Raw genomic sequence first — 25,368 nt, forward strand, 5'->3', positions numbered from 1 at the left:
ATCACTTACCTATAACATACATTATCCATTATACAGATAAAGTATTGTGTACAAGAAGTTGGGTACCTGGCCATCAAACCTAGTCTCTGCTGTACATTGGCCAGTACTAAAGGAGATGATCTGAGTCTGTAATGGGAGTGAGCAGTGACACCTGTGTTTGCCTTGTACATGCACAGAGAAGAACATTATGGTTCTAATGTTACACCTCATAAATGTTCTTTTTTTTCTGTCAGTATTTCCTTTCATTAGTCCTTTTTTATTTTTTTTCCTTCATAAACTTAGTTGCTGGGTCTCAGGTCAATTTTTTGAACAAAAATCTCTGGAAATGGAGAATGTGTATATGTCAAATGTCAGCATGTAGTTTGATTCCATAAAATAAATGTTATGGACAACGTACCTGGAAATACAGTCTTATCTGTAGCGTGTCACTGTCATCCTTGAAAAAAGGTGATTTAAGTTCTTCCCATCTTAGGGATCACTACTATTGGACCTCCTGGCCCACCTGGCTTACCTGGTGAGAGAGGACAGAAGGGAGATCCAGGTTTACCCGGTGTTTCTATTCCTGGGCAACCAGGGCTCGATGGACCACGAGGACCTCCAGGACCACCAGGTCCCCCAGGGCCACCTGCACCATCAGTTCCTTCTGGTAAGTGATGGCCACACAGACAGCAAGTAGAGGACGCTAAACAGCTTTGACATGCACTTTTTTTTACCATCATATTTTCTTTTTTCTCTCTTTTTTTTTTTTCTAATTCTACCTCCAAAGATGTAGTTTATCAGCAGCTGAAGTCCGTGAGATTCCAAGCTATTCATATACGTTGTCCAAGTTGCTCCCATTGCAAATTGCAACATTTATGGGAGAGCTCTAACCCTCAGGACAATTACAGAATTTGGAAATTCAATGGTGTGAGTTGCAGTCTGGATTTATTATGCCTGTTTCTGCATCAAGTGAGCCCTGCTGTGACTTATCAGTGAGATTCAGTTAGACTGGAGTAGAAGTCATGTGGTCATACTTGCGGGATCTTTTTGCGAACTCACACAGTAGTGACAGTCCTCCTGGGCCAAGAAGATTTGGCCCAGATGTACAAGATTAAGTATTTCTCCAATTTATGTTCCATCCTATTTAATCCAGCTAATGAAAGTTAACATTAAAATTTGCGTATAAAGCAGGAGGTACCCACTTCAACTCTGTCTTGAGTAAATTTAGCTTTCGTGATATGATCTGATACATGCTTGGAGGGGCTATTATCTACTAAGAGTTGTGATAGCGGGAGAGTCAAAGGAATAATTTTTCAAAGAATTCCAGTTTCACAAAAATAGCTTGGGAATGGACACTTTGGGTAAAGGCTCTTAGCTGCTTTTTGGTCTTAAGGGAAGTAGGGAATGGGAGATGGAATATGAGAACTGGAAAGCTGTAGTGGAGAGGGACTAACACAGTTCAGGGAGGAATTTCATATCTAGATGACATTGGCATCTTTAGTCCCTTCTGATATTTCAAACACATGCTTTTCTGGTATGAGGCTGAACAGCAGAATGCAATGTAAAGACAGAACTGTGCCAGCTGTGGGAAGTAGTGGGAGATAGTTGAGGCTGTGAAGGAGAACTGATGATTGTTGCATAATATCACTGGTTGTGTTCCTTTTGAGTTTGGGTTGCATTGGTGGGTTTTCATTAGCAGTTCTCTGACTGAATTGCCGAAATGCTTGGTCTGTGATTATGTGGGTATGTTAGAATATCCACACAAATACCAGGAAGTACATTTTTGTACTATTTGAATATTTGGTGCTGCTGTGAATCTAACAGAAACTGATCATTAAACCTCTCCCAATTCTCTTTAGGTGAAGGGTTATGTGAGCGGGGGCCGCCAGGTCCTCCAGGAATTCCAGGACAACAAGGCTTTGCGGGGGAGCGAGGCCAAAAAGGTACAGTGCCATGGCTATCTTGTTTTTTCTCTTTTTCTTAAAGCTTGTTAAACAATGTAAAGTCTGCATTAAATAAGGATAAAGTGTCGCTTCCCAGTCAGGTTGAGTGCAAATATTTTCTGTTTCTGAGTAAGAACACTGTTTTATTTGGACATGGGATAGTAGCTCATCTAGTGTTAAAGCACAGAAATCTCAAAGTGACTGAGAATACAACCAGTGCTCAGGCCTAGCATGGGTCAGGATTAAAGGAAAATGGAACTCCAGGTTTATGAGTACCTGCCAGGTAGAGAGAAACTAAGTGCTTTGTAACAGCAGTTCCCAACTCTATTTGAAAAAGTTTTTTACTTAATTCATGAACAAATTAGACATTTTTTAATGGAAAACAGCATTGAAATTGTAAATGCAAGATTCCTAATTTGAGTTGGTCAATCTACAATGAGTTTGTTTGTTTGGTAAGAAAAAGAAAGACATCTTTAATGTGTATCCTTGTTTCCAAAAAGACAATCTTGCAATGGGGATGCTGATACGGGTAAGTGAGAATCTTTTCCTAGCTCAACAATGGACATCTTAGATGATTTCGGGCATCTCACTGTATTTTGTATGCCTCCAACAGGAGGGTTTTTTTCTCATGGAGATTGTAAGGATTAATTAGTTAACCTGAATGAAGTGCTTAAATACTGCATTAGTGAATGTCAGAAAAGTCTGTATGTGTAGGAAAATCCTAGGCTTCTTGAACCTTCTTTTTTTTTTTTTAATGAAATAATTTTAGCCTGTTGTCAAATCAGTGAAACATTTCCAGCATTTGTTTTGCACTCTTGGGCCTTGATTAAAGTTTAGAATTTTTATATACATATTTTAGAGTTGTAGTTTGAAGTGTCAAGTACCTACTTTAAAAGAGGACTCTTTTGCTGAGAAAAAAATTCCAGTTTTATTTTTTTATTATTGAAGGCTTCTTTTTGTTTTTGTTTTACTTTATTGTGCACTATCCTAAATAAATTCTAATCGTATCTGATATCTGACTCCTAGCAACCAAAAAGCCTCAGTTCAGCTTTCATGAGGGAAGCCCTCTAATATTTAAGCAATCATATGATTACATAAAATAGTCATTTTGGACTTGGTATTATAGATCAGTAGCAAGAAAACAATTGCTGTTGTGCTGAATTCTTTTAATGTTTTCTAAGATCTGATGTTCAAGTATGCTTTTTCAATGCAAATCTTTTTAGGTGATCCAGGAGATACATGCTTCAATTGCATAGGAACTGGACTAACTGGGCCTCCTGGGGAGAGAGGACCACCAGGACCTCCAGGTAGTCCAGGTAAGGCTGTAGCCTTAACTGTTTTGCTTAATATGCTTCTTAAGGTCACTTTTGTATCTGAAGATCTATGTATAATGCTAATGAGATACGTGTGTGTTGTGTACAAATTCAGGTGCATGGTTGTCAGCTCCAGTATATAGTTCATGCATGTCCTGTTTTGCACAGTTGGGGCGTGTTAGGAAGAAACAGGCTTAATAGGTATAAAAGAATCACTCTTTTTTTTTGTTTTTAAATATAGTCTTTCAAAACAATGCCCTGATCAAAGGTAGACTTGCAAACGTTCTGCATATTGAAGGTTTATGGTCTGCTATAGATTTAACTGAAAGAGAGAAATTAACTTATACAACTTGCTATTCCTGAACTCAGAGAGGAGCTGGAGCTTTTTAAGTGTGACATATTTTGACACTACTGTTTTAACTTAGAGTTGCAAATTTGTTCACTTCAAATAAAATGAAGCTCTCCCAGAACTAAAATTTGCCTGGTTTTCAAACAACTTAGGTACTATGCAAACAGCATGCATGATATTTACGGCTTCTACAGTTTTATGATTTTCTTTTATGTTTTTCTGCACTACTTAGGTTCTCCTGGTTTTCCTGGACCAAAAGGTGAAAAGGGACTTCCTGGATTAACTGGCCTTGTAGGGCCACCAGTAAGTGGTGGTGCTATGTTCTGGTGGGAAAATAGTATCTCATTTGTCTTGCATGTTTGGTAGATCTGTACACTGTAGATACGAATTCTTGTCTAATGCTTCTTTGTATCTCCATAACTAGCTTGAATGCGTAATTCTTATATCGTGGCAAACTCAGAGAGGGATTAAAAGAAAAACTAACATGGCTTTTTTTTTATTTTTTTCCCTTCTTCTTCACCCTCAGGGATTGCCGGGCCCCCCAGGTGCTCCTGGGAGACCTGGTCCTAAAGGAGATCCAGGGGATGTCCTGCCTTTTCCAAGAATGAAAGGTGACAAAGGAGACCCCGGCTTCCCAGGACCTCCAGGTCTCCCTGGCATAGATGGCACTCCTGGACGAGATGGACTGCCAGGTCTACCTGGCCCTAAGGGGGAACCTGTGAGTTCCAGTTTTTGCTGTTCTTGATTAGACAGATGTTTTGGGAAGTCCTGAATGTATTTAACATTGTGCAGATAAGTGGACTGGCAAAAGGACTTTTTTCTGAATGTGACTAACGCAGTAGTTCTCTTCAGTAGATGCCCATCTAGTGATGATATACAGAGATACTCCCTGAATCTGCCTATGCCTCTCAAAATAAGCTGAGACTTGTCTAGAGTGTTGTCAGATGGTCCCTTCTGCCACTGTCTGCATTTCACCTGTGTAGTGTGAAGAATGAAGTAGCCAGGTTTAGACCTTGTCTCTGCCATGTTAGTAAGATATAGGCAGCTAATGGCCTTGAGCCCCGGAAGGGTGGAAACTGCCAAAGTGTTTCAAAACAGAAGCAATGAAACACTTTACTGCTTTGCTAGTAAATGTATGTTCCTCTTTCCCATCCTGCTCTTCCTTTTTTCAGGGTAGTGTTGCATTCAAAGGAGAAATGGGTATTCCAGGTGATCCAGGAATACCAGGTCTTCCTGGAGAGAAAGGACTTCCTGGACCTCCTGGTTTTGGTCCACAAGGTTTACCTGGTGAAAAGGGCATCCAAGGTGTATCTGGCCGCCCAGGGCCTCCTGGAGTTCCGGGTGAGTTGGTCTCTGTGTGCTATTGAACAAAAACTGTAAAATCAAATTTTGTCCTTTTGCTCCAGATAGCTCTCAGAAGATAATGCTGCTTTCAAGCTTTTCCCAAAGGCATTGTAAGACCTGGTATTTGTAAGCTCCCTTTCTGAAGGTCATTGTACAATTGCAAAGTGAGCAGAATTTGTGCTATTTTACTGTAGTCACATGAGTCACCCTTCTGCTCTGACCGCTAGAGAAGCCTTTCCTTCTCAACTGACTATAGTGGAAATGCATTGTAACTACCATCTTATGCTTCATAGTACTGCAACTACAACAGTTTTTGAAAACAAGGGTTTTCCTTGAACAAGTTTGCTTTTGTTACTTTCTTGTCAACTACACAGATCCTGATCAAGTTGTGCTGGGGTTAGCTACAGAAAATACTGTTCATATGATGGTACCTAGGAGGAAGCCAGAAAAAACAACATTTCAAGAAAACTATCTTAACATTAAACAATGCTTGTAAGGCTATAAGTGCTGTATGGGGCTCACAGGCAGATAGCCTCTTAGGTCAAGTCTTGCTGGTGTTTAAGTTCCTTGTCAGCTAGGGATGTGGCTAGCATCTTTTTCTGCTCAGAGGAAAGCAGAAAAGAATCTCCTACTGAATGATACATATTTCTTCTTTTTGGTTCTAGGTCCAAAAGGTGACCCTGGTCAGACTATTACAGAACCAGGAGTCCCTGGGCCCCCTGGTCCTCCAGGAAGAAATGGTGACCCAGGTCTTCCAGGTAAAGAAGCAGCTATATATCCAGGGAATTCCAAGAATTTTTTATTCTGACTAATTCCTGATAACTATGTTGATTTACTCCTTTTTACAGGAGATCCTGGTCAGCCAGGTCAGCGTGGCTTACCAGGCATCCCAGGTGCAAAGGGAGAGCCAGGTATTCCTGGCATTGGACTTCCAGGTCCACCAGGTCCCAAAGGTATGTTTAGAGCCATGTTACTGTATTGTACTGGATGGCAGAGTGGATGTAGAGGGTTGTGTCTCTTCCTTTTTTCCTAGTGAGTTGATTTCTGTTTCCAGTATCCTTTAAAAAAATGTTTGTCTTGAATTTATACATCTCTATAATAGTATCAGGGAAAAAAGCTGTTGAGCCCTTATTCCTCTGTTCACTGTACTGCTCCTTCACAGTAGCTTAAATTTTTCAGTAACCCAAGAACACAAAAGTAGATGGGAAATGATGAATGTTTGTGTTTGAATCAATAAATGATCTCCAAATGCTGCCTCAAGATGTTAATGTTTCTGACATGAACTGTTTGTAATTTTCGTTAAAGCACATGAAAAGTTCCAGAGATCCTCTGTGGCAAAGACTGTGCAGTCAAAAATTATCTCAAACTGGTACCCCTCAAGTATGCTTGAGCTGGCACAGCACCTCTTTTCAGAGATTACCTTTTGTGGGGCCTAAGTGTTTCTGGAAGAGTTGTTCTAATGTTCTCCGGTGTCCTCTGCTGCCCTAACCTCCATGTCATGTGTAGGTTTCCCAGGGACTCCAGGCCCCCCTGGAGCTCCAGGTACTCCAGGTCGCCCTGGTCTAGATGGACCTCCTGGCCCACCAGGTTTCCCAGGACAGAAGGTCTGTATTTGCTTACTTAATATAAAACTTTGCTTTCTTAGAGGTTCTTCTGCATCAGTGGGAAGTTGGTGGGCAGGATTTCACCTCTTCTTGTCAGCTTTTGATGGTGGGGAAGTCACATTCTCTACTTGAGATTTGAGTGAGTGAGGGTAGTAAAAAAGAAATTAAATTTAAAGATGGTGGGCATTTTTTGCTTTTCTACTTTAACATTTCTAGGAGAGGCTGAGCTTGGAAAACCCCCTTTTTAAAAAATTGTGGATTTGTTACAGGGGGATCGTGGATTTGGAGTTCCAGGTCCACCTGGACCCCCAGGACCACCAGGCACTAAAGGAATTCAAGGACCTAAGGGTGATCCTGGCTTCCCAGGAAGCCCTGGTCTCCCAGGACAGGCAGGCTTTGATGGAACTCCAGGGCCCAAAGGTAAGGAAAACTCTCCCCTTTTCTGTTCCTTGTTGAACTTTAACAAATGTAGACATGCTGGGAGTCATACAGCAGCTAAATACAAGCAGTGCTGACTTTAGAGCAGTTACTTCAGGGTCTGTTTTTCCAAATCAGACACGTCTGTGTAAATGGAATCTTGTATTCTCTAAAGCCAAGCAAGCAATGGAGTAAATACCAACCTGTGGGTCAGTATCTGGAAGTCTGTATTCTAAAGACAAATCATGTTAACATGGGGGTAAAACTTTTTCAATAGAATAGTTGTCATTTGGATACACTGTTAATCATTGTGTTGAACTGCAGAGCATGCCTGGTTTGCTGGAGAGCATCTGTTGAGTTTGATGTGGACGATGACACAAGGACATGTCTCTGTGTAGCCTAGAAATGTAAACTGCATGCATTCCACACAGACTGAGGACAAATCTCTGACGTTCAGAAATAGCCTCTGAAGTGTGTTTTTTCCTTCGTCAAATCCATATTTGTTTGCATGCAAGGACTAGATTTCAAGTACAATCTGCTGGCGCTCTGCTTCTGAAAGCAAGTAGCTCTGAACTGAGTTCACTATTTAACTAAACAAGAGTGTTCTTTTAGGTGACCCTGGACCAAGTGGACCACCAGGACTCCCAGGCCCACCAGGCATCCCTGGCATTGGTGGTCAAGGTCCACCTGGATCTCCAGGACCTCCAGGTCCTGTTGGCCCCCCAGGTAAAATTCATGTGACTTGTACCCTTAGGTTATTTCTGGCATGCACCAAGCAGGGACACAGGACACTGAAGGTCCCACTGAACATACAGGCAAGGACAGAGACTTCATGTCTATTAGATTGGCTGTTTTGCCAGTTAAGCAGGCAAAACTCGATACATCATGTTTTTTTACTGAAATCAGAAGTGTAATTTCATTCAACCCTGCCATTTGCACACCTTAGAGAGGTCTCAAGGGTGTAAAAGTCCACTTTGGAGAAGACTTGGAGCCTCAGCAGAAATTCTAGAAAATGTGCAGAGACAATGACAAAATCTCTGTGAAAGGGGTTTATTGTTCGACAGAAGGGAGCACAATGTCAGTGCAGAGGTTTTGTCTGAAATGACTGGTGACTGATGAAGATATGAACTTGTTCCATCTCTGTGCAGAAAGGGTCCATGTGGATGCATGCACATGATTCTGTTCACAAAGTTTGTTTAGGGAAATTCCTTTTCCCCTTCATTCTGTGAATGGGCTTGCTGTTCACCAGCTCCTGATGTTGAAAATGTGTGGCGGTCACCACAGCAAGAACATTCTCTGTGTACATGAGCATGCCAACCGCTGAAACACCTCAAAACCCATCTGGTTCTTGCCATGCTTCTGTGACTTGTTCACATTGCATGTTTGTGAGCTACACTTTTTGAATGCGTTTGTGTGCCAGCACTGGGATTGGCATTGTTCACAATGCATGCTGAAAAGTTCCTGGCCAACTGTAAGACCATGGGATGCAGATTGGTTGATCATATTCAGATCTTTATGAATGGTGAGCTGAGATTCAAAGTGCTTAACTTGGAGGTAGGCAAGCACTTGAGTAAGTAGGCCCATGAAAGTTGACTTCTACTCACATACATAAAGTGTGGGTCGTGTTTGTTTTTTTCACAAGTTTTTGAGTAGAGAGAGAGATGTGTGGTCGCTGCACCAACAAGCCTTGAATATGTCAGGTATTAAGAGCGAGGGGCAGGAGTGGTCTGGTCAATGGGGACAGAAGTTCTGTGAGCCGGCAGCTGGGTGCTCTGCCTGGCTGTGCTCACTGTGCTGTCCTGACCCTCTGCTTGCGCTTGGTGCTAAACTGAAACAGCAGGCAGCACAGGTGTGTGTTTGGAGGGTGGGATGTATTACTATGGGTTTGAATGTTTCATCCAATGCATGTTCTTTTGTATTCCTGTAATATTTCTTCTGGTCTTAGCCAGAATTTGATTTCATGTGGTAACTGATTTATTCTGCAAAATATCAATTTTGACAAATGCATAATTATTACTAGAGTTGGTGGATTTGAAATGCTTATGGTTTTGCTCTTTATGTCTGTATTGACTAATCATTGTGGCTACTAACAGCATGGTGGTTCTGAAATCCAGTGCATGGATGAAGGTCCCACTTAAGAAGTCCTTATTACTTGCCTTGCCACTGCTGTTTCTCTGTTTTGTGCAAATGCCTTACATTCCCATCTTCCATCCCTTGTTTGTTTAACTAAGCTGTTTTGATTCTGTTCCTTTATGCAACGTTAGGATAAAGTTTCTGAGGCTCTGTTTTTCAGGTAATTTGGAAAATTCTTAAAAGGATTTCCCTGTTCAGAATTTCCTTTCTCTGCACCACCGTTTCTTCAAATAGTTTGCAGTAAATCAACATTCTTTTTTTGAATATGTAACTTTAGAATTTATTGTTTTGCCTGTATTGTTCTAATTATGATACAGCCATGTTTTTGAGAACCAAAAATTCAATTAGAATGAATTTCTATTTGAAAAAGTATCTTTACCATTCTAGATGCGGAGTTTGTCCTATTACTGGGTTATATATTACTTTCTCTTTTTTTCCTATTTTTTTTCATGCTCACTGATAGAGACCCCTTAAACACAGAGCATGTGCACCCCTGGTGCTGTTTTGTCTCTGTAAAGCAAGCAGTTCCAGGCACATGACACTATAGGTGAATGCAGTGATAACCTGTTGCCAAAGAGGAGCATGCTTATCATTAACTAAAGGAAGTCTATGCAGTCAAGAAAACTTGATCTGCCTTTTTACTGTGCAAAGAACACATGTGAATTTGCATAATAGAACTAAAAGAATTGGGGGGGAGGGGGCGGAATTAGAGTTTTTTGTGTTATAAAGAAGCAGCATCTTTTGAAAAATCCCTGTTTGACGGGATTTACCAGAACATGATGCAGATCAGCAAGAAGCTGGTTGGAAGGATGTACTCTGGTGTTCAGAAGGTGTCCAAGCAGTATTTAGTAATGACAGGTTTGTGTAAGAAACAGTTGAGAAAAAGCTTGTGCCCCAGTTGTGAAGAGAATACTAGACAAGGAGGGAAAAATATTTTTATTTCTAAAATGTATATCAATATTTGAAAATACCTTACTGAGTTTCCCGTTTCTGCGTACAGTGGTGGCTGCACTTTGAAAGAGATCTCCAAGTTTCCTTGCAGTCTGGTTTCTCTTAACTGCGTTACTGTTGTATTCTTTGTACTTAGATCTGTTTTCAGTAACTTTAGGGTAGATTTTTTCTTTGTTCTAATCTGTGTGTGCTTTATTTTGTTTCCTAACTTAACGACTATTACAACTCCTTACTGCTACCTGTCTCAACTTCCTGATGAGCTCTAACTCGTTGGCTTTTGAACCTCAGGTTCCCCAGGTACTGTGGTTTCTTTACCAAAGCTTTTTCTTAACTTCAGATTTAAGAATAATCCTTTTTTTGTCAGCTACATTTCCAGAGTGAGTATCTTCACTGACACAGTGCACTGGAGGGAAACAAGCTGTCTGCTTGCTTCACCAGTGCCTTGAGCTCAGTATCATTAGCGTTTAACAATCTTAACCATATTTTGACAATTGATATTTTTCATTCAGGAAAATGTAATGCAGTGCAGGATTTTGCTATCCTTCAAAAATATTCAGCTGATGCTATCTTAGAACGTAGTAAAATGGAATCATTAATGGAAATATACTTGTAAGAATCTCAAAACAACGATAAAACACAAAGCAGTCAATCAGTATTGGCCTTTTGTTTTATTAATCAGACTTAAAGGGTTGTTGACGAGAGTTGTTGTTTTCCTTTTGATATTTTTTTGAGTTGCATTTGCTATAAGTTGGTAAAATTTTAGTAATGCTTCTCTTGAGAAGAATATGGCCTTTTAACACCTGGAAGCCATTAAAAAACAAATGGCTTTAGAAGAATTGGTGGATTCTCATCAGTGCTAGGAATGGATCACAAATAAATCTTAGATCTTCCTACAGTACTACACCCAGAGACACACAGATCTCAGCCTTGCCTGATATTTTGCTAAAAGATTTTGTCTTAACAACATTGTCTAGGTTTGCAGGGCATTCCAGGGGAGAAGGGGGATCCAGGTCCTCCAGGCTTCGACGTTCCTGGTCCTCCGGGTGACCGAGGAGCCCCAGGATATCCAGGACCCCCTGGTCTCCCAGGGCCTCAGGGCTCACCTGGACCACCTGGCCGGGATGGAATCCCTGGATTTCCAGGTAAGTTCATATTTCTTACCTGTGGACAAAGACCAAACTGTAGTTACAGCTGGATGCTCTTTATGCTTGGGAGTGCCAGCTTAATGAGCCTCAATATCCATCCTATCCATTTAAATTTGGACACATGTAACCATTACATCTCATAATTTTAAAAAAAGATTATAACAAAATTTGTTGCAATAAAATGCTTGTCAACTCTCCATTTTTCCCTGTAACTTGATTAAAATATATTCCACGTTATTCTGTTTCATAATTTCAAGCGTGACTTTGATTATCAACGTTATGACACTTTTCTAATTTATTTTGTGATTTTTTTTTTTCTAGTCACTCTTACAATTTAGAAATAGAATTTGCTTAAAGGAAGTATTAACAAAAGTTAGCCATTGGATCCAGAACATAGTTTTTCATATTAATTTCCTTATTCTATTAGAATAAGACTATTCAGTTAAGATGGTCTATGTCACCCTCTCAAATAGAAATCTCAAAAGTGAATTTTGAGAATCTCTGTCTTTAGATAGAATCTTTTGTATTGCCGCTTCTAAAAGCAGCGTATTCCTAATTGTCTTTTTGGCTTTCAATAAATAAATGCTTGTTTGAAAGGAAACTTTAATGTTTTAAACCAGGGAACTAAACTTATTGGAGGTATAAATATATTTTCTACCAAAAAGAAGAGTGCACTGCAATTTTTCTTCCCAAGACTTAACTGTGGAAAAATCGCCACAATTTTCAGGTGTCATTTTATGTGATTTAGGTGTATACAGGAACTGAGAGTTTGTAATTCCCTTAAAACAGGATTTTATATGCATATGCTGTTAAATAAATACCATATAGATTCAGGGAAGTAAAACTCAGGTTTTTTGTTCAGAATAACAACAGTGATTCAATGCATTTAGGTGCCAAAGGCGAGATGGGCGTCATGGGAGCTCCTGGTCCTCCAGGGCCTCCAGGAGCTCCTGGAAGAAATGGCCTGCCTGGCTTGAAAGGTAATGTTTGCTTTATCCTCCCCAAAGAGAAAGCAGAATGCTGTTTTCTGTGTCCTGTGTGGAAAGATGCTTTGTAATATTAGCATCTAGACCTTCATTACTGGGATCTGCTTAGGTTATCTTTTGGCAGTGCTGGTGTTCGGAATTGCTTTGCAATTTTAAGCCATAGCATTCAGTCACTCTTTTTTTAATTGATATCATGAGATGTTCACTATTTTTAAGACATTAGCTCTGGATTGATGGCATTGAAGTAGGATAATATTTCTGAAATATGTTGAGGAGTCTGCTTTAAGCAGCAAAAGGAGGAAAATCAGTAACTTTGCATTATGGAGGCATCCAGTATCAGCTCTACAGGTATCACAGAGAAACTATCTACGTTTTCCCAACTGCCTTCTTGGAGACAAATTTTGAGAGTTTGGTAGAAGAAAAACCCACTCATGTCCCTAGAACAAGGAGGCTGTGAATCCAAAGCTGCCGTAGCTGTTGCCCGTGTCACAGCGTGGTGGGGCTGTGGGAGTGCCCTGTTGCGGGTCACCCAGACAGCGGGTTCCCCGGAGCTGGCAGGCTGCAGCACCCAGACATCCCCGTGCACCCGCTCGCTCCGCTGTGTTCCATGGCTTAACGTGCTGTGCAGAACCTTGCACAAAATGACTGATCGTTTAGTGAATTCCAACGTCATGAATAAATCATGTGTCCCTACGTAGGAAAAAGCACTACAAATATATTAGCCTACCTTAAGGATTGTATTTTCCCTTTTGTTGTCTGTACCTACTGTAGGTAATACCGGATTACCTGGTCTGCCAGGATCTCCTGGGCCAGTAGGACAGAAAGGCATCAAAGGTGAGGCAGGCCTGCCAGGTCCACCTGGAAAAGTTGATCCAAAACAGCTAGGAGCAAAAGGAGAAAAAGGAGAGCCAGGTGTTCCAGGTACTGGACTTTGCATGTGGGTCTGGGGAGGTGGTTTGTCCTCTACAGGTAACAGTGCCCTGTTACTGAATCCATTACAGCTCCTTCTTTCTTACAGAAAACAAACTCAGAATACGGAGGTGGCTTAAGGTTCTCTTATTTTAGGCTTTTTTTAAGTGGTTCTATGACCAAGTTACTCTGTATGGTTAGTTTGCAATGTTCTTGCTCATTAACTGTTACTATTATTTGGCATACGGTGATATTGTAATAGCACTAAGATGCTTTCAGCAGGATTACGATTCAGTCTTCCAGGTGTTATTCCTAAGGATGATGAGAGATAGTTGTCATGGCTGCTGTGCTGGCTGCGTTCCTGCTGCCTCGCAGGCACTTGGGCCTTTGCCTTGTAGGATGGAATTGCACAGGTCATCTTCATCACCTCCAGATTCTCCCTTTGGGTGTCTTTGTAAGCTTACCCTCCCCTCCTCTGAGCTAAGTGTCATCTCTGTGTGTGTTTCTACTTGGGAAGTTGGCAGCCTGGAAGGTTTTCTCAGTTCATTCAAGTCTGTTTTCTCTTTCGCTTGCTTCCCCGTCCTCCCTTCACAAGGGTTCTGATGTCTCCTTTGAACTCTAATTTAGTCTTGAGACGAATAAAAATAATCTGCCCTAGAGAGAACCAGAATGCCTTTCTCTAATGTTGGCCCAGCGATTATTGTGCTAGTTTATATATTCTATTAATTTCTGTGAAGCCTAAGTAGGATCCTAAGACACCTCTTTTTTCCTCCCCTCTCTCTGTTATGTAAGAGCTGTAGAGGGCAGATTTAACTATGCCTGCAGGGCAGCACAATGTTATTATAATAACCAGGTAGATTTGTAAAATCCACTAAAATACCTGCATTACTTTTTATAATATATCAATCTGAAAGTGTTTCTGGTGTAGCAATATAATTAAACATGTATATAAATAATCTAGATGAATATAGAGAGGTTAGCATGGAGCCTGCTCATCCGAAAAGACAGTCCTTTCTGAATGAAGTATATTGGCATTAGTCATAAAGTTACTTTTTCCTCTGCTTACTTATATTGTTGCTGTTCTGTAGTAATTTAAAACTTTCCAGAAGCAGTATTTTGTGTTTTGTGATACTTTTATTTGCTGAACTATGGGGAATTATATTTACTGGAGAAAAATCTCTGTATGGATTTTCATTCACCTATAGCTACATCTGATCTTCTAAGGTAAAAGAAATCATACAATAGTAGTAATAATAAATGTGTCTTTTTCCTTTGAGGTATTCCTGGTTTGTCAGGACAGAAGGGTTATCAAGGTCTCCCAGGTGACCCAGGCCCACCGGGGCTCAGTGGCCCACCAGGTGTGCCAGGACTGCCAGGTAGGTAAACAAGGCCTCAGATGGACAGTTTTGATGTATAAAAATTTGCACACATTTTTATCACATGGGATTGGGATGTTAATCCAGGTATATCTAAGCAAAGCCTAGGGATTTACACTTAAAGCTGCAGCACAGTTTTGGGATATTTAAAATCATTAAACAATGATAATGAGCATGCTTTGAACTCTTGCCTTCTAACAGACCCAAAAGCAGTTTTAAGCTGATCCCATTGAAGGTTAGGATGGCATTTCGGATGGCTGGAAAAGTGCGTGCTGCTTAAGCAAACAACCTGACTGCGGGATCTGCCAACAGGACTTGCCTGTTTCATGTGCTTATTATTTATATTATTAGTCATTATACTCATACTTTGCAAACAGCCAAACAAATGTATTACAAAGGTTGTCTGGATGTCACATATTTGCTTTCAAGAATTGCAGGTATCAAGAAAACAAATTCTGGCTTGCACTATTTCTTCCTGCAGCCATAACAATTTATCTGAAATCTTGAATCTTTGCCTACTGTGTCTAACGTAGGTCTTGCCTGAAATATCTTTTTGGCTTGGGGAATTTTTTTCACCATCCAGGACCCATACTAGTTTGAGCATTGTAGGTTGCATTTAATTCTGTAATAGAAGCTACTGAATACCTATTGCAGATGAGAAAGAGATAATGTGTTCATTTTGCAGAACGACTCATGAGAGATCAAGTGACACCACTACTAAATTGTTTCAGATGGTTATTAAATTGTGGACTGAGATTTGACACATTTAGTTAGACTAATCTTCAAAACAATTAAGTTGTTCCCCTGTTCAGATCTTGGCTCGGAACAAATTTGAAGACCTTTAACATTTTGCTACAAAGGGGTGTGAAAAAGCATGTACGAGCAGTTTAAGGCATAAAGCGACTCTAAATCCATTGTCTTTGTAATTAGATTACAATCATATTCATATGAGAATGCATGAATATCAGTAACTTTTAATTGTTGCCATTAATTAACTAAAACAACAACTTTCTTAGGCATCAAGGGAGACACAGGGCTTCCTGGGCAGCCAGGACCAACAGGACCTCCAGGGTTAAAAGGTGCCATGGGAGAGATGGGCCTTCCAGGTTAGTTTCTGTGCTTGTATTTTACTTCGTTTTAGCCAGTGTTTTCCTTTTATATAGTAAAAAGCTAGATAAGCTTTTGTGCCATATATAATAATATTTAAATGGCAGTGCAGATGAGGAATAAATGGAACCCTACACACATATTTGTTGAAATAGTACATAAGGAATTGGAAATACCCATTAAAACAGAAAATGTAAATAGCAAATATATTGTAAATACATACTGTTTTAAAGTGTTTACAGATGTAGAAGCAGAATTATCTACGTTTTGTATCTTTCATACTTTTCTGGTTTCTTAGACTTGACTTTATTGAAAGTTTAGAAAAAACTATGATTCTGCAAACCCACCTAGAATCATAGAATCATTTTGGTTGGAAGAGACCCTCAGGATCATCGAGTACAACCATAACCTTTAGACCCCTCCAGGGATGGTGACTCCACCACTTCCCTGGGCAGCCTGTTCCAGGTCTTCACAACCCTCCCTGTGAAGAATTTTTTCCTAATATCCAATCTGAACCTTCCCTGGCACAACCTGAGGCTGTCAGAAGACAGACATCAGACACAAACAAAAGGGGACAGAAAAAATTAATTCCATTATTTAGAAAGATTGCTGAAACAGAGATTCCATTTTTCTGAGGATTCTAATATTAAATTGTGCCTAGATACTACAAAGAGATATTTGGATTTGTGTAAATTAAGAATAAAAAAAGAAAGCTTAGAAATGTCTTGCAAAAAGCTATGACAGCTTTTAGGTAATTGTTTAAGTTTGCTTTTAAAAATAAAAACACATTAGGTATTCAAAGCCAGCCAGTCAGTTTGTTATCACTTTCTAGTTCAGTTGCTGTGATTTGAGTGATTTCTCTAAACCACTGCAGAAGTTTTATTTATATTTACAAAACTCATGTTTTATCTTTTGGGCAGGTCCCCCAGGGATTAAAGGCAGCCAAGGAATAGCAGGACGTCCAGGGCAGGCTGGGCCTGCAGGATTTCCTGGACTGAAAGGAGAGAAAGGTGACCCTGGTCTTCCAAGCATTGGTATTCCTGGTCTCCCTGGACCAAAGGTACTTTTACAAAATTCTTCAATAGAAAATTCCACGAGGATATTAGATTCTGTATTTTTTTTTTACCCATAACTTAATATGTATTATGTATAACTGTAAATATTTCTATAAATATATTAATAACAAGGAGGGCTGAATGTGGTTTTTTTCTTTTCAGGTAAAAACAAATATTTCTAATTTTAAAGGTGAAAATATTTATAGATAATCTAGTTAAATGAGAAGATTGTTTACCAGAACTTTCAAGTCAGGTTCAGTTAGTGGCCTAATCCACTGTGACACCTGCTGACATTTGGGTAGTTGGGAGGGATTTATACAATTAATATTGTTGTTCCCATGCCTAATTATGCAGTTAATTTTTAAAAAATTAAGACAATATGCCTTTACAAATAAATCACTAGGGAGCTGATATATCATGATTACTGCTGCTTAAAATTTTTAAGTTTATATAAAATATTTGCACTAACATTTATCTATATCATCCTTTCTGTCACCCACAAAAAAGTGACAAAAATACCTACAGAATATCAGGCAGCCTTTGCTGATGTCTTACAATTATGTTGAGCAGCCTATAATGTAACAAAACATTACATGATTAAAGCTCCACAGATTTCTTATTTTCTTCTGCATTATGATGGGATAAAATCTCTGTCTCTTCTGAAAAAAAAGAGAACACTTTATTTTTTAATGGAGGCCAGTTCTGAGGAAGGCCTATCATACTTGATGCAAAATTGTAGGGGAAAACTGTTAAAGTCTTTACAAGTGCTATTTCCAGTTAATTTTCTGTGTGAGATGGTCAACATTAACTGGATAGAAAGAGAAGTGTGCACAATATAATGGCGATCGTTTTGTGATGGTAAGACTGGGAACATGCAAGAAGGGCTTACCCATCATACAAAGGCTGGGTTCTTATTTCTGTTTATTCTTTTCTAGGGTGACCTTGGTTTGCCTGGATACCCAGGTAGTCCAGGCAGTAAAGGTATAGCTGGAAATCCTGGTTTGCCTGGATTTCCAGGCAGTCCAGGTGCAAAAGGAGAACCAGGCCTTCCTGGATTCCCAGGTAATTCTGAGCAGGATTTTAAAATTTTCCTTCTTCCTCTCTGATACTGATATAAATATCTAAACCCAGTGGGTAACTGGTAGAGGGGTGCAGCTTCTTTCAAAGTTTCCAACAATTGCTGCTTGTAAGCTTTGTGCTGTTGGAATTCTCACTGCAAGTGTGTGTGAATGCATCACTGAAGAGTGCCTTCTGAAATGACTCACCTGCTCTGAGGGATGGAGCAGTTGTGTTAGCTAATGCTGTCCACCCCCAGCAGCACTCAGACTCTCACCTTCTCTGACTAACAAAATACGTTTGGCTCCATATTTTTCAATAAAAAAGTATCATCAGGAAAACTGGGCTTTGCTTAGTAGCATTTATTGTCTAATAATATCTTCTAAAGATAAATCTCTTTCTGAAACATAATGAAATTAGGTTTTCTGCTCTTCTCTAAAAAAATCCTAATATTATTCATGGGTATTTGTCAGTTCGTTCATCCTCAATCGGTTTTTACCTATTCTGCATTTGCAGCAAGAAAGGCTGTTCTACAAGCATGCTTGAGCTGCTTTAACGTAGGAAATAAGGGAATTTATAACAGTGTAGTCATGGCAGCAGGAAGCTTAGGAGAGAACAAAACCTGGCCATGAAACTGATAGTTTTTTAACCTCTGCTTCATGTCATACCTGAAACACTGTGAAGAGTCAAAACGGTGTATTGATACAATGCCTTGATCAGGCTCAGATGCTGTTCAGAACAGACGTTGTTTTTCCTGCCTCCCACTCGCTTCATGCCATAGGAGTGAAAATCCAGTGTGAATTCTAATTAAGACCATTTTTATTAGGAGCTGTTTTCAGGAAAGGAAAAGAGAATTGGGAAAGGACTGGCCAGCCACAGTTTCGTAACACTTTCACTTTGTTGTCAAGCAGAAATACCTGTCTCTAAAATGGTGATTTCCTAGCAGACTGCCAGACTTGCTGTGCCCTTGTCCACGGGCACTCAACAATTCAGAAGACTGAGTCTTGAGAGTAGCAGTAAGGACAGTTGTGCTTGTATGTTTTTTTTCTCTGTACTTTCTTTGCTTTATAATTCGTCTCCTTGATCAGCTGTAAATCTGCAAAATGAACATAAATATGGTATCTTCATCCAAATTAGCTCATTTGTAACTCAGGGCATCTCACATTACAGCATTTTAAGATCTGGTGAAAAGCCAGTTTTGTCCTTAATTTGACTGAAACGCCTGTACTTTACAGGAACTCCGGGAATTCCAGGACCAAAAGGTATTGAGGGGCCTCCAGGTAATCCTGGCCTGCCTGGACCACCTGGGCCAGTAGGTGAGCATGGGCAGTGCAGCACAGGTCAGCTGCTGCTGTGAAAAACACAACGTGCAAAGCCACTTCCTCTCTGCTTATCTGTATAACATCATGAAAATGCATCTATATATATATGGATGCCCAAACACCATTACACACACTTAGTTCACTGAAATTAAACAGAAACGAAATAAGTTTTAACTTTCTCTTGACAACTTGTGTCTGCTGTCATAGTCATATCATTAGCTATTGAAACAAGAAATGTTTCAGTATTTACCATTTTAATTTATGTTTAGTACTCCAGTGGTCTAACCTGTTCTTATAGGAGCAAAATTCTAATTTATCCTAAAAAGAAGCATTATATTATTTTTAGCAAATACTAACTGCTTAAAAGGTCACAGGCCTTGAAGCCTTTTCTAAATTGTCAGGAGAGAAGATAGAAAAAATTTTTAATTTTAAGATTACACTGTTGTGAATTTGTTGTTACCTTGTCACACCTTCAGATTCAGATGGTTGGGAGGTGGGGGAGTTTGCTTTTTTTTTATTGCGGGTTAGGCATTACTGTGCTAATGTGTTCTATCCCCTGTTTTAGGTGACACTGGTCATCCTGGCCCTCCTGGTCCTTCAGGGGAAAAGGGACAGCCTGGTCGAGATGGTATCCCTGGCCCAGCTGGTCAGAAGGGTGAACCAGGTGAGGTGTCCTTCCCATTTGTTTTCTCCTCTTCACTCTGCATTGTGATGTCCTGCTTTCTCTATTCTATTTTTCCTATACACCCTCAAAGCTGCTTCTGGTTTCGCAGCTGCTGAATGGTTCACAAAGCCTGGTGGTGCTGTCAAGCTGCCAGTGAAGCACAGGACAAGAATTCAATCAGCTCTTAGATTTTTATTAACTGACTTCAATATCAGCCCCAGTTCCTGTATTCCGTGGTAGTTGTATTGTTCCAATTCAGTTACAGAATGGATAAATGATTTAATGTCTGCCTTAAAGATAGATCCTCAAACAGAAATGCAAATGTATCGACTCCTAAAATCTGAAATAGTATCTTGTGAACGGATGGAAATACTTAGGAATGTTACTGATGCATTTTGTAAAAAAACCTCTAGCTTTGGTGTAGACTGGTGAGTCTACTCAAGGATACTCAAGGAATCAGTGGTTTAGACAAACTGCACTTTCATCATTCTCAGCCTCATATTTGTATTCCTGGAAACTTGAAAGTTAAATGTTCATTATTAACTGAATCTGTTTCTTTTCAGGTCTACCAGGTTTTGGGCGCCCAGGACCTCCAGGACTCCCAGGATTGTCAGGTAAAGTTTCTCCGTTGTTCTTTGTTGAAAAAGTTAAATGTAACATATATCTGTACACCAAAACCATAAGAGCATGCTGTACGTTCTGCAATAAATGAATACCATGGCAACAACTAAAATAACATATTTTTTTTCTCAGCAGAATGTTTTCAATTAACCAAGGTAATAAAGACACTCATTACTGACTACTGAATTTTGTAAATTAGCAATTATGCAGACAGAATAAATCCAGACAGCATAATAGTAGATAATACTTGACTGCATTGCGTGGCTCTTTACTGATTTGTCTCAGTAAATAAAGCATTCATACAACAGATGAAACATGACGCTGCTTTGAAAATATAGGTGTTTTTTATATTATCAAAAGCAACTTCACAACCTCACATATTATTTTCCAGTAGCATTAAAGCTCCTAAATTCCTCAGGTTCATTTGAAAATTTTGCAAGTATGTCTTAACTTTCAGCAGTGTCTCAAAAAATGATGAAGTCCTTAATATTAACAGATTTCTTCACAGGTGTATATAAAAGCTCAGGAAAGCATTGCTTGTTGGCTTACAAACTCAGAGGATGTTTATGAATTACAGCATCACTGAGCAGTAAAGAGAGGCTTAGTAAGAGCTTTTAACATGTCAGAAAACAGAACACTTTCTCCTGCAAGAATTATCATCCCTAACTCTTTTCTGAATGTTAGACCAATTTTATACTGTCTCACTGTGCAAATGAGGTGAGTTGTGGCCAGACTCGCACCTTCTGCAAGAGAGAGGAATGGCTCCACAAGTTGACATTCAGAGTCTTTGCACGTCAGTTTGGAACAGTATTCATAAACATGGCTGTTTGGTTTTACAGGGCAAAAAGGAGAAATGGGGTTACCTGGCCCACCAGGGCCCCCTGGACTTCCAGGTCTGAAGGGAGAACCAGGTTTCCAGGGATTCCCTGGACTACAGGGTCCACCAGGTCCACCAGGATTACCAGGGCCGCCTCTGGAAGGTCCCAAAGGTAGCCCCGGCCCACCAGGTGCTCCAGGAAGGCCAGGTAAGGGCGTGACCCATACCTATCAGCATCTACTGGTACTTTCATATTTTGCTGGTAGGTTATCAGCCTTTAAACTTCCTCGATTTATTTGGATGGATAAGTTTGAGCCTCATGGCATAGGTCTTCATGTTTGTGGGCAACCAGAGGATTTTGTTGCCAAAAGTAACCACATCTAAAAATAAACCAGCCTCAGTTTCTATTAATTTCTGATACCTGGCAGCAAAAATCCAATGCGCTTAATAAACGGGAGACTCTCTGCATGCTGTCACAGTAATCATCTAGCGAGCACGATATCGACTTTTGAACATCTGATACCTTTGCAGTATTGTCACGTGATCAGCAAATACCACCGCGCACACAAAAAAAAGTAACAAACCCCATCATTTTAAATCATGAAAATCAAATTCACGCTAGCATCACAGCATGATCAAATTGGATGGCTGCCTCCTCACCTCCGTGTCATGTAACATAAGTCATTGCTCCATTGTTCACGTGGCTCCCATGGACCCAGTGCACCGTCATGCCGTGTTCACCTTTCCATTCCATGTTTGCGTTTTGTTCCTGCACCAACTAATTCTGGGAATGAAAAAAAACACTCTATTGAGTTAACATTGCTGAGCAACAACCTGGCATGTATTAGAATTTGGTTTACATTTTGTGTCTTAGGCCATTTATTTGCATTTAGATACTGCTGTTAAAAATCTAATTTCAATGAACCTGTCACAGCTCTGGCTCAAGCTTCGTGCTCTATCTTGAGTCCAGAAGCACTTTCCCACCAGTAAAACTCATCTCACCACACCTGATGTTCTCCTTAAAGGAGACTACTTTCAAACCAAGCTATTGCTTGATTACAGGTTTTTTCTTTATTTGCATATTAAGGGAGAACTCATTTTATTTATTGCCCTCTCTGACCTCAGATTTTTCTGTTATTCAAAGATTTGTTTGAAGATAGTTAGTTTTGAGTTAGTGTATTTGTAAAATAGCTGCTACACATGTATTCGTCATTTTTGGGTATCAAGGAAGAATTTAGTTTTGCAGTCCATGCTTGGAAAGATTTTAAGATTCGCTTTTTCCTCCTCCTTGCTTCTGATACAGAAGGAGGCTGTCCCACTGCAAAAGGTTTTTAGAGTGGAATTTTACCCAAATATCTTCACTAGAACTAGGATTGAGTAATATTTGATTATTCTCAATGGCAGTTTGGGCTTTTCTCTTGCGCAGAGTATGCTATGAGCAAATTTATCCTAATTGTGCATTTAAAAAATGAGTCATTATAAACAACATTTTAATTTATAACACCTTAACAAAAATTGCAGTGCTGTTTGTCAGTATAATGAGGTTTTCTTTTAGTCCTAGTAAAAATACTTGTATTGTGTTGTATCCTAAACCTGTTTTTTGTGTGACTGGTGTGGAACAGCCCAGTGGGTTAATACAGCCGTGAAAATTTTGGTGCAGGAAGCTGATTGGTCCATAAGAGTATAGGCTTTCTTTATTAAAAGATTCTTATACAGAGGGTATCTCCAAGCTCTAACAAAAACAAACAAACAAATGATAAACCAGCTAAGCAGCTCCTGATGTGTGATAAATTACCAGCTGAGAGTCTGTGCTCTGCTGTAGCACTGATGTTTTTATGAAGCTTCTCATCCTGTTTACACTTCTCTGTATAAATCCAGTGCTTACTGACTAATCAGCCGGTGAGGCAGAGGAACGGTGGGACTCATTTTGTGCAGTTTGATGAGCACTGGCAGGGGGGAGACAACCAGTGAGGTTCTGCTCAGCCATGTTCTCTCTCTCTTTCTCTCTCTCTTATTTCCATTTTTGTTGCATGCAATGTATAAAGCGAAGCATTTGTTTTGCTCAGTTATGCGTGAACTAATGTGGATAAACCAAACTATTATTGCAGTTCTGGTACAATCAGCACTCCAGCCTTTTGTTTCAAATGATAACACAGTCTATTGTTGGGATGCTGATTTTGTAACATTTCAACATAAGGCAGTTAGTCATAAAAGCAGCTGTGTGGCTGTCAAATTACCCTCCTTCCAGGGACATAAATTGAACCAGAAGCTGTATGTGTTTGTTGTTGACTTCTGGGTGTATTCTAAGATGAGTAAAAGTGATAAAGTCAAACACGGTGTAGCTCTCTGAACTTCAGTTGAGTTACCCCTAAACCAAACGTTGATAGATGGTGTTGGGGCGGATTTATAAATCAATTATAAAATTAAGCCAATTTCCAGGGCAACACAACATGGTTGTTACTCCACATCTATTTTCATTGCTATGAAGAATAATAGTTTGGTGTTTTGCATAGTATATGTAAATGAATATTGAGCTAAATCTAAACAGAAAGGTTTAGTTGAATATGTTAGCTTGTTGATATTTCTAACAATTTTGATGTTTTTCCCCTTGTTCTAATGATGACCTTGGTGAACTCTGACCCCCCTACTCCCAGGTCCCTCAGGTTAGCCCCTTAACTCCAAAATAATAACTTAGCATGAAAATGAATGTATATACTTCTCGTACTGTTCAAATGTAGATATACTGAGTCATTTTTCAGACATACCTTTTCATTTGTGGTAGAAAAGTTCAGAGCTGGCTTTCAGACTTTTCTTCCACGGTGCTGTGGGACTGGCACTGGAAGGACATGGTGCTGCTCTCGCCATGGAGGAAGATCATGTGGCTCCAGATTTGCAAGGCTTTTGTAAAGTTCCCCCAGCTGTGAAACTTGTTTTAGCATATTTTCCTCAGTGCAGTTGAAAAAAAATATATTCTGTTTTTCATCTTTTTTAAAAAATCATATTGCCTTGTCCTCCTATGTTTTTGCTGTATAATTGTGTTTTGCAGCTTGGGCAAATGACAGTATTCATTTTTGTAACACCTGCTGCTGTTGATTTTGGACACTCTCAAGCGGCTTAAATTAGATGCTTCTTTTCGACCAACAGTCTGTAGGAAAATTTATACAGAGCAACAGTGATGCTTTACATCCCCAACTTAGAGCACTGTAACTTTCCAGTGCATACAAATCCTTATTTCCATTGTTTTACTTCACCAGCATGGCAAGAGGAAATAAGGAAAGCTTTCCCATTAATATGTATTTAATGAAAATGAAGCATACAGCCCTCCCCTCTATAACACGAGGGCAGTAGAACACAATTGGTAAAAACATGCTCATTTTCACAAGCTTATCCTAATTTTAGCGTATCAGCATGTAGCACAAGCCACCTCTTGGGAAGATTTTTAGCACCTATGTCTACATTGAAAATGACTTGCTATATCTATTTAATAATAATAATATCTTTAGGTTTTGCTATGATGACTTTTGGGAAGCAAAAAACTGTTTTTATTGTGCTGTCCTAAGCACTGTGAGGTAGCAAATGTGGTAGCCTGTGATGTTTGAATCCCAGCGTTACGCAGTCACGGAAAAAAATGCATGTGTCTTTAGCTTTTAATGAAACTGCGGTCACAGGAGCAGTAAGCGCACTGCCAAAGAGCGGCTGCCGTCCTGGCTATGCCGAGCAACTTCATTGCTTCATGTTTTGTTCCACTCTGGGACTGTGCCCAGCCAGAATTCAATAATCAACAAGTATAGGACAGATTTATAAATCATAGCAAAACATATCTAACAGTGGCATATAGTTTATAAGTACTTAACAGTAACAATGAAATGTTTGTGTCATTATTTTTAACAACTGTATTACAGTTACTATTTAAAATAATTTACCAAACACGTAAGAAATAGTGCATTGAGGTAAACACGATGTGTATTTATTGTAGTTTTTAGCTGCAGATTGCATGGTGATATGTTGATGTATTTAAATCATTTCACTGACATAAAAGATGCAAATGGCACAGGAACTAAAATATGTATCAGGAGCATGGTAGGCACGAGCAGTTTACTGTTTGAAAGAGGACATTTAAATTGGTTTTCTAGGGATGTTATCACATGCCATTCTCCATCATAACAGGTAAATTAGCATCTTGGGGTATTTTTATAAAGAAAACATAATGCCGACAGTAAAGACAACAAATTCTAAATTTGTACATTTTGCTGTATTTTTGCTCACAGCATTTGCAG

General features: G+C 39.6%; 1 protein-coding gene across 2 annotated transcripts in view; it reads left to right on the top strand.

The window, feature by feature from the left end:
* Positions 1-25,368, top strand: part of COL4A5 (collagen type IV alpha 5 chain) — an 83,190-nt gene that overhangs the window by 44,016 nt on the left and 13,806 nt on the right. For both annotated transcript variants that reach the window (XR_014184921.1, XM_082061566.1), the window contains exons 20-41: positions 473-646; positions 1,839-1,922; positions 3,146-3,238; positions 3,817-3,887; positions 4,111-4,302; positions 4,757-4,925; positions 5,594-5,686; positions 5,777-5,881; positions 6,435-6,532; positions 6,802-6,952; positions 7,562-7,675; positions 11,008-11,175; positions 12,069-12,158; positions 12,936-13,085; positions 14,351-14,449; positions 15,466-15,555; positions 16,477-16,616; positions 17,547-17,673; positions 18,903-18,983; positions 19,555-19,653; positions 20,217-20,267; positions 21,114-21,299. Coding sequence is in view for 1 of the 2 variants with exons in the window: in XM_082061566.1 (XP_081917692.1) it covers positions 473-646; positions 1,839-1,922; positions 3,146-3,238; positions 3,817-3,887; positions 4,111-4,302; positions 4,757-4,925; positions 5,594-5,686; positions 5,777-5,881; positions 6,435-6,532; positions 6,802-6,952; positions 7,562-7,675; positions 11,008-11,175; positions 12,069-12,158; positions 12,936-13,085; positions 14,351-14,449; positions 15,466-15,555; positions 16,477-16,616; positions 17,547-17,673; positions 18,903-18,983; positions 19,555-19,653; positions 20,217-20,267; positions 21,114-21,299 (2,625 nt within the window). In the remaining variant the exon portion in view is untranslated. The remainder of the gene's footprint in view (positions 1-472; positions 647-1,838; positions 1,923-3,145; positions 3,239-3,816; positions 3,888-4,110; positions 4,303-4,756; positions 4,926-5,593; positions 5,687-5,776; positions 5,882-6,434; positions 6,533-6,801; positions 6,953-7,561; positions 7,676-11,007; positions 11,176-12,068; positions 12,159-12,935; positions 13,086-14,350; positions 14,450-15,465; positions 15,556-16,476; positions 16,617-17,546; positions 17,674-18,902; positions 18,984-19,554; positions 19,654-20,216; positions 20,268-21,113; positions 21,300-25,368) is intronic.

Source organism: Streptopelia decaocto (genome assembly GCF_964273445.1).
Source record: "Streptopelia decaocto genome assembly, chromosome: 10".
Taxonomy (NCBI): Eukaryota; Metazoa; Chordata; class Aves; order Columbiformes; family Columbidae; genus Streptopelia; species Streptopelia decaocto.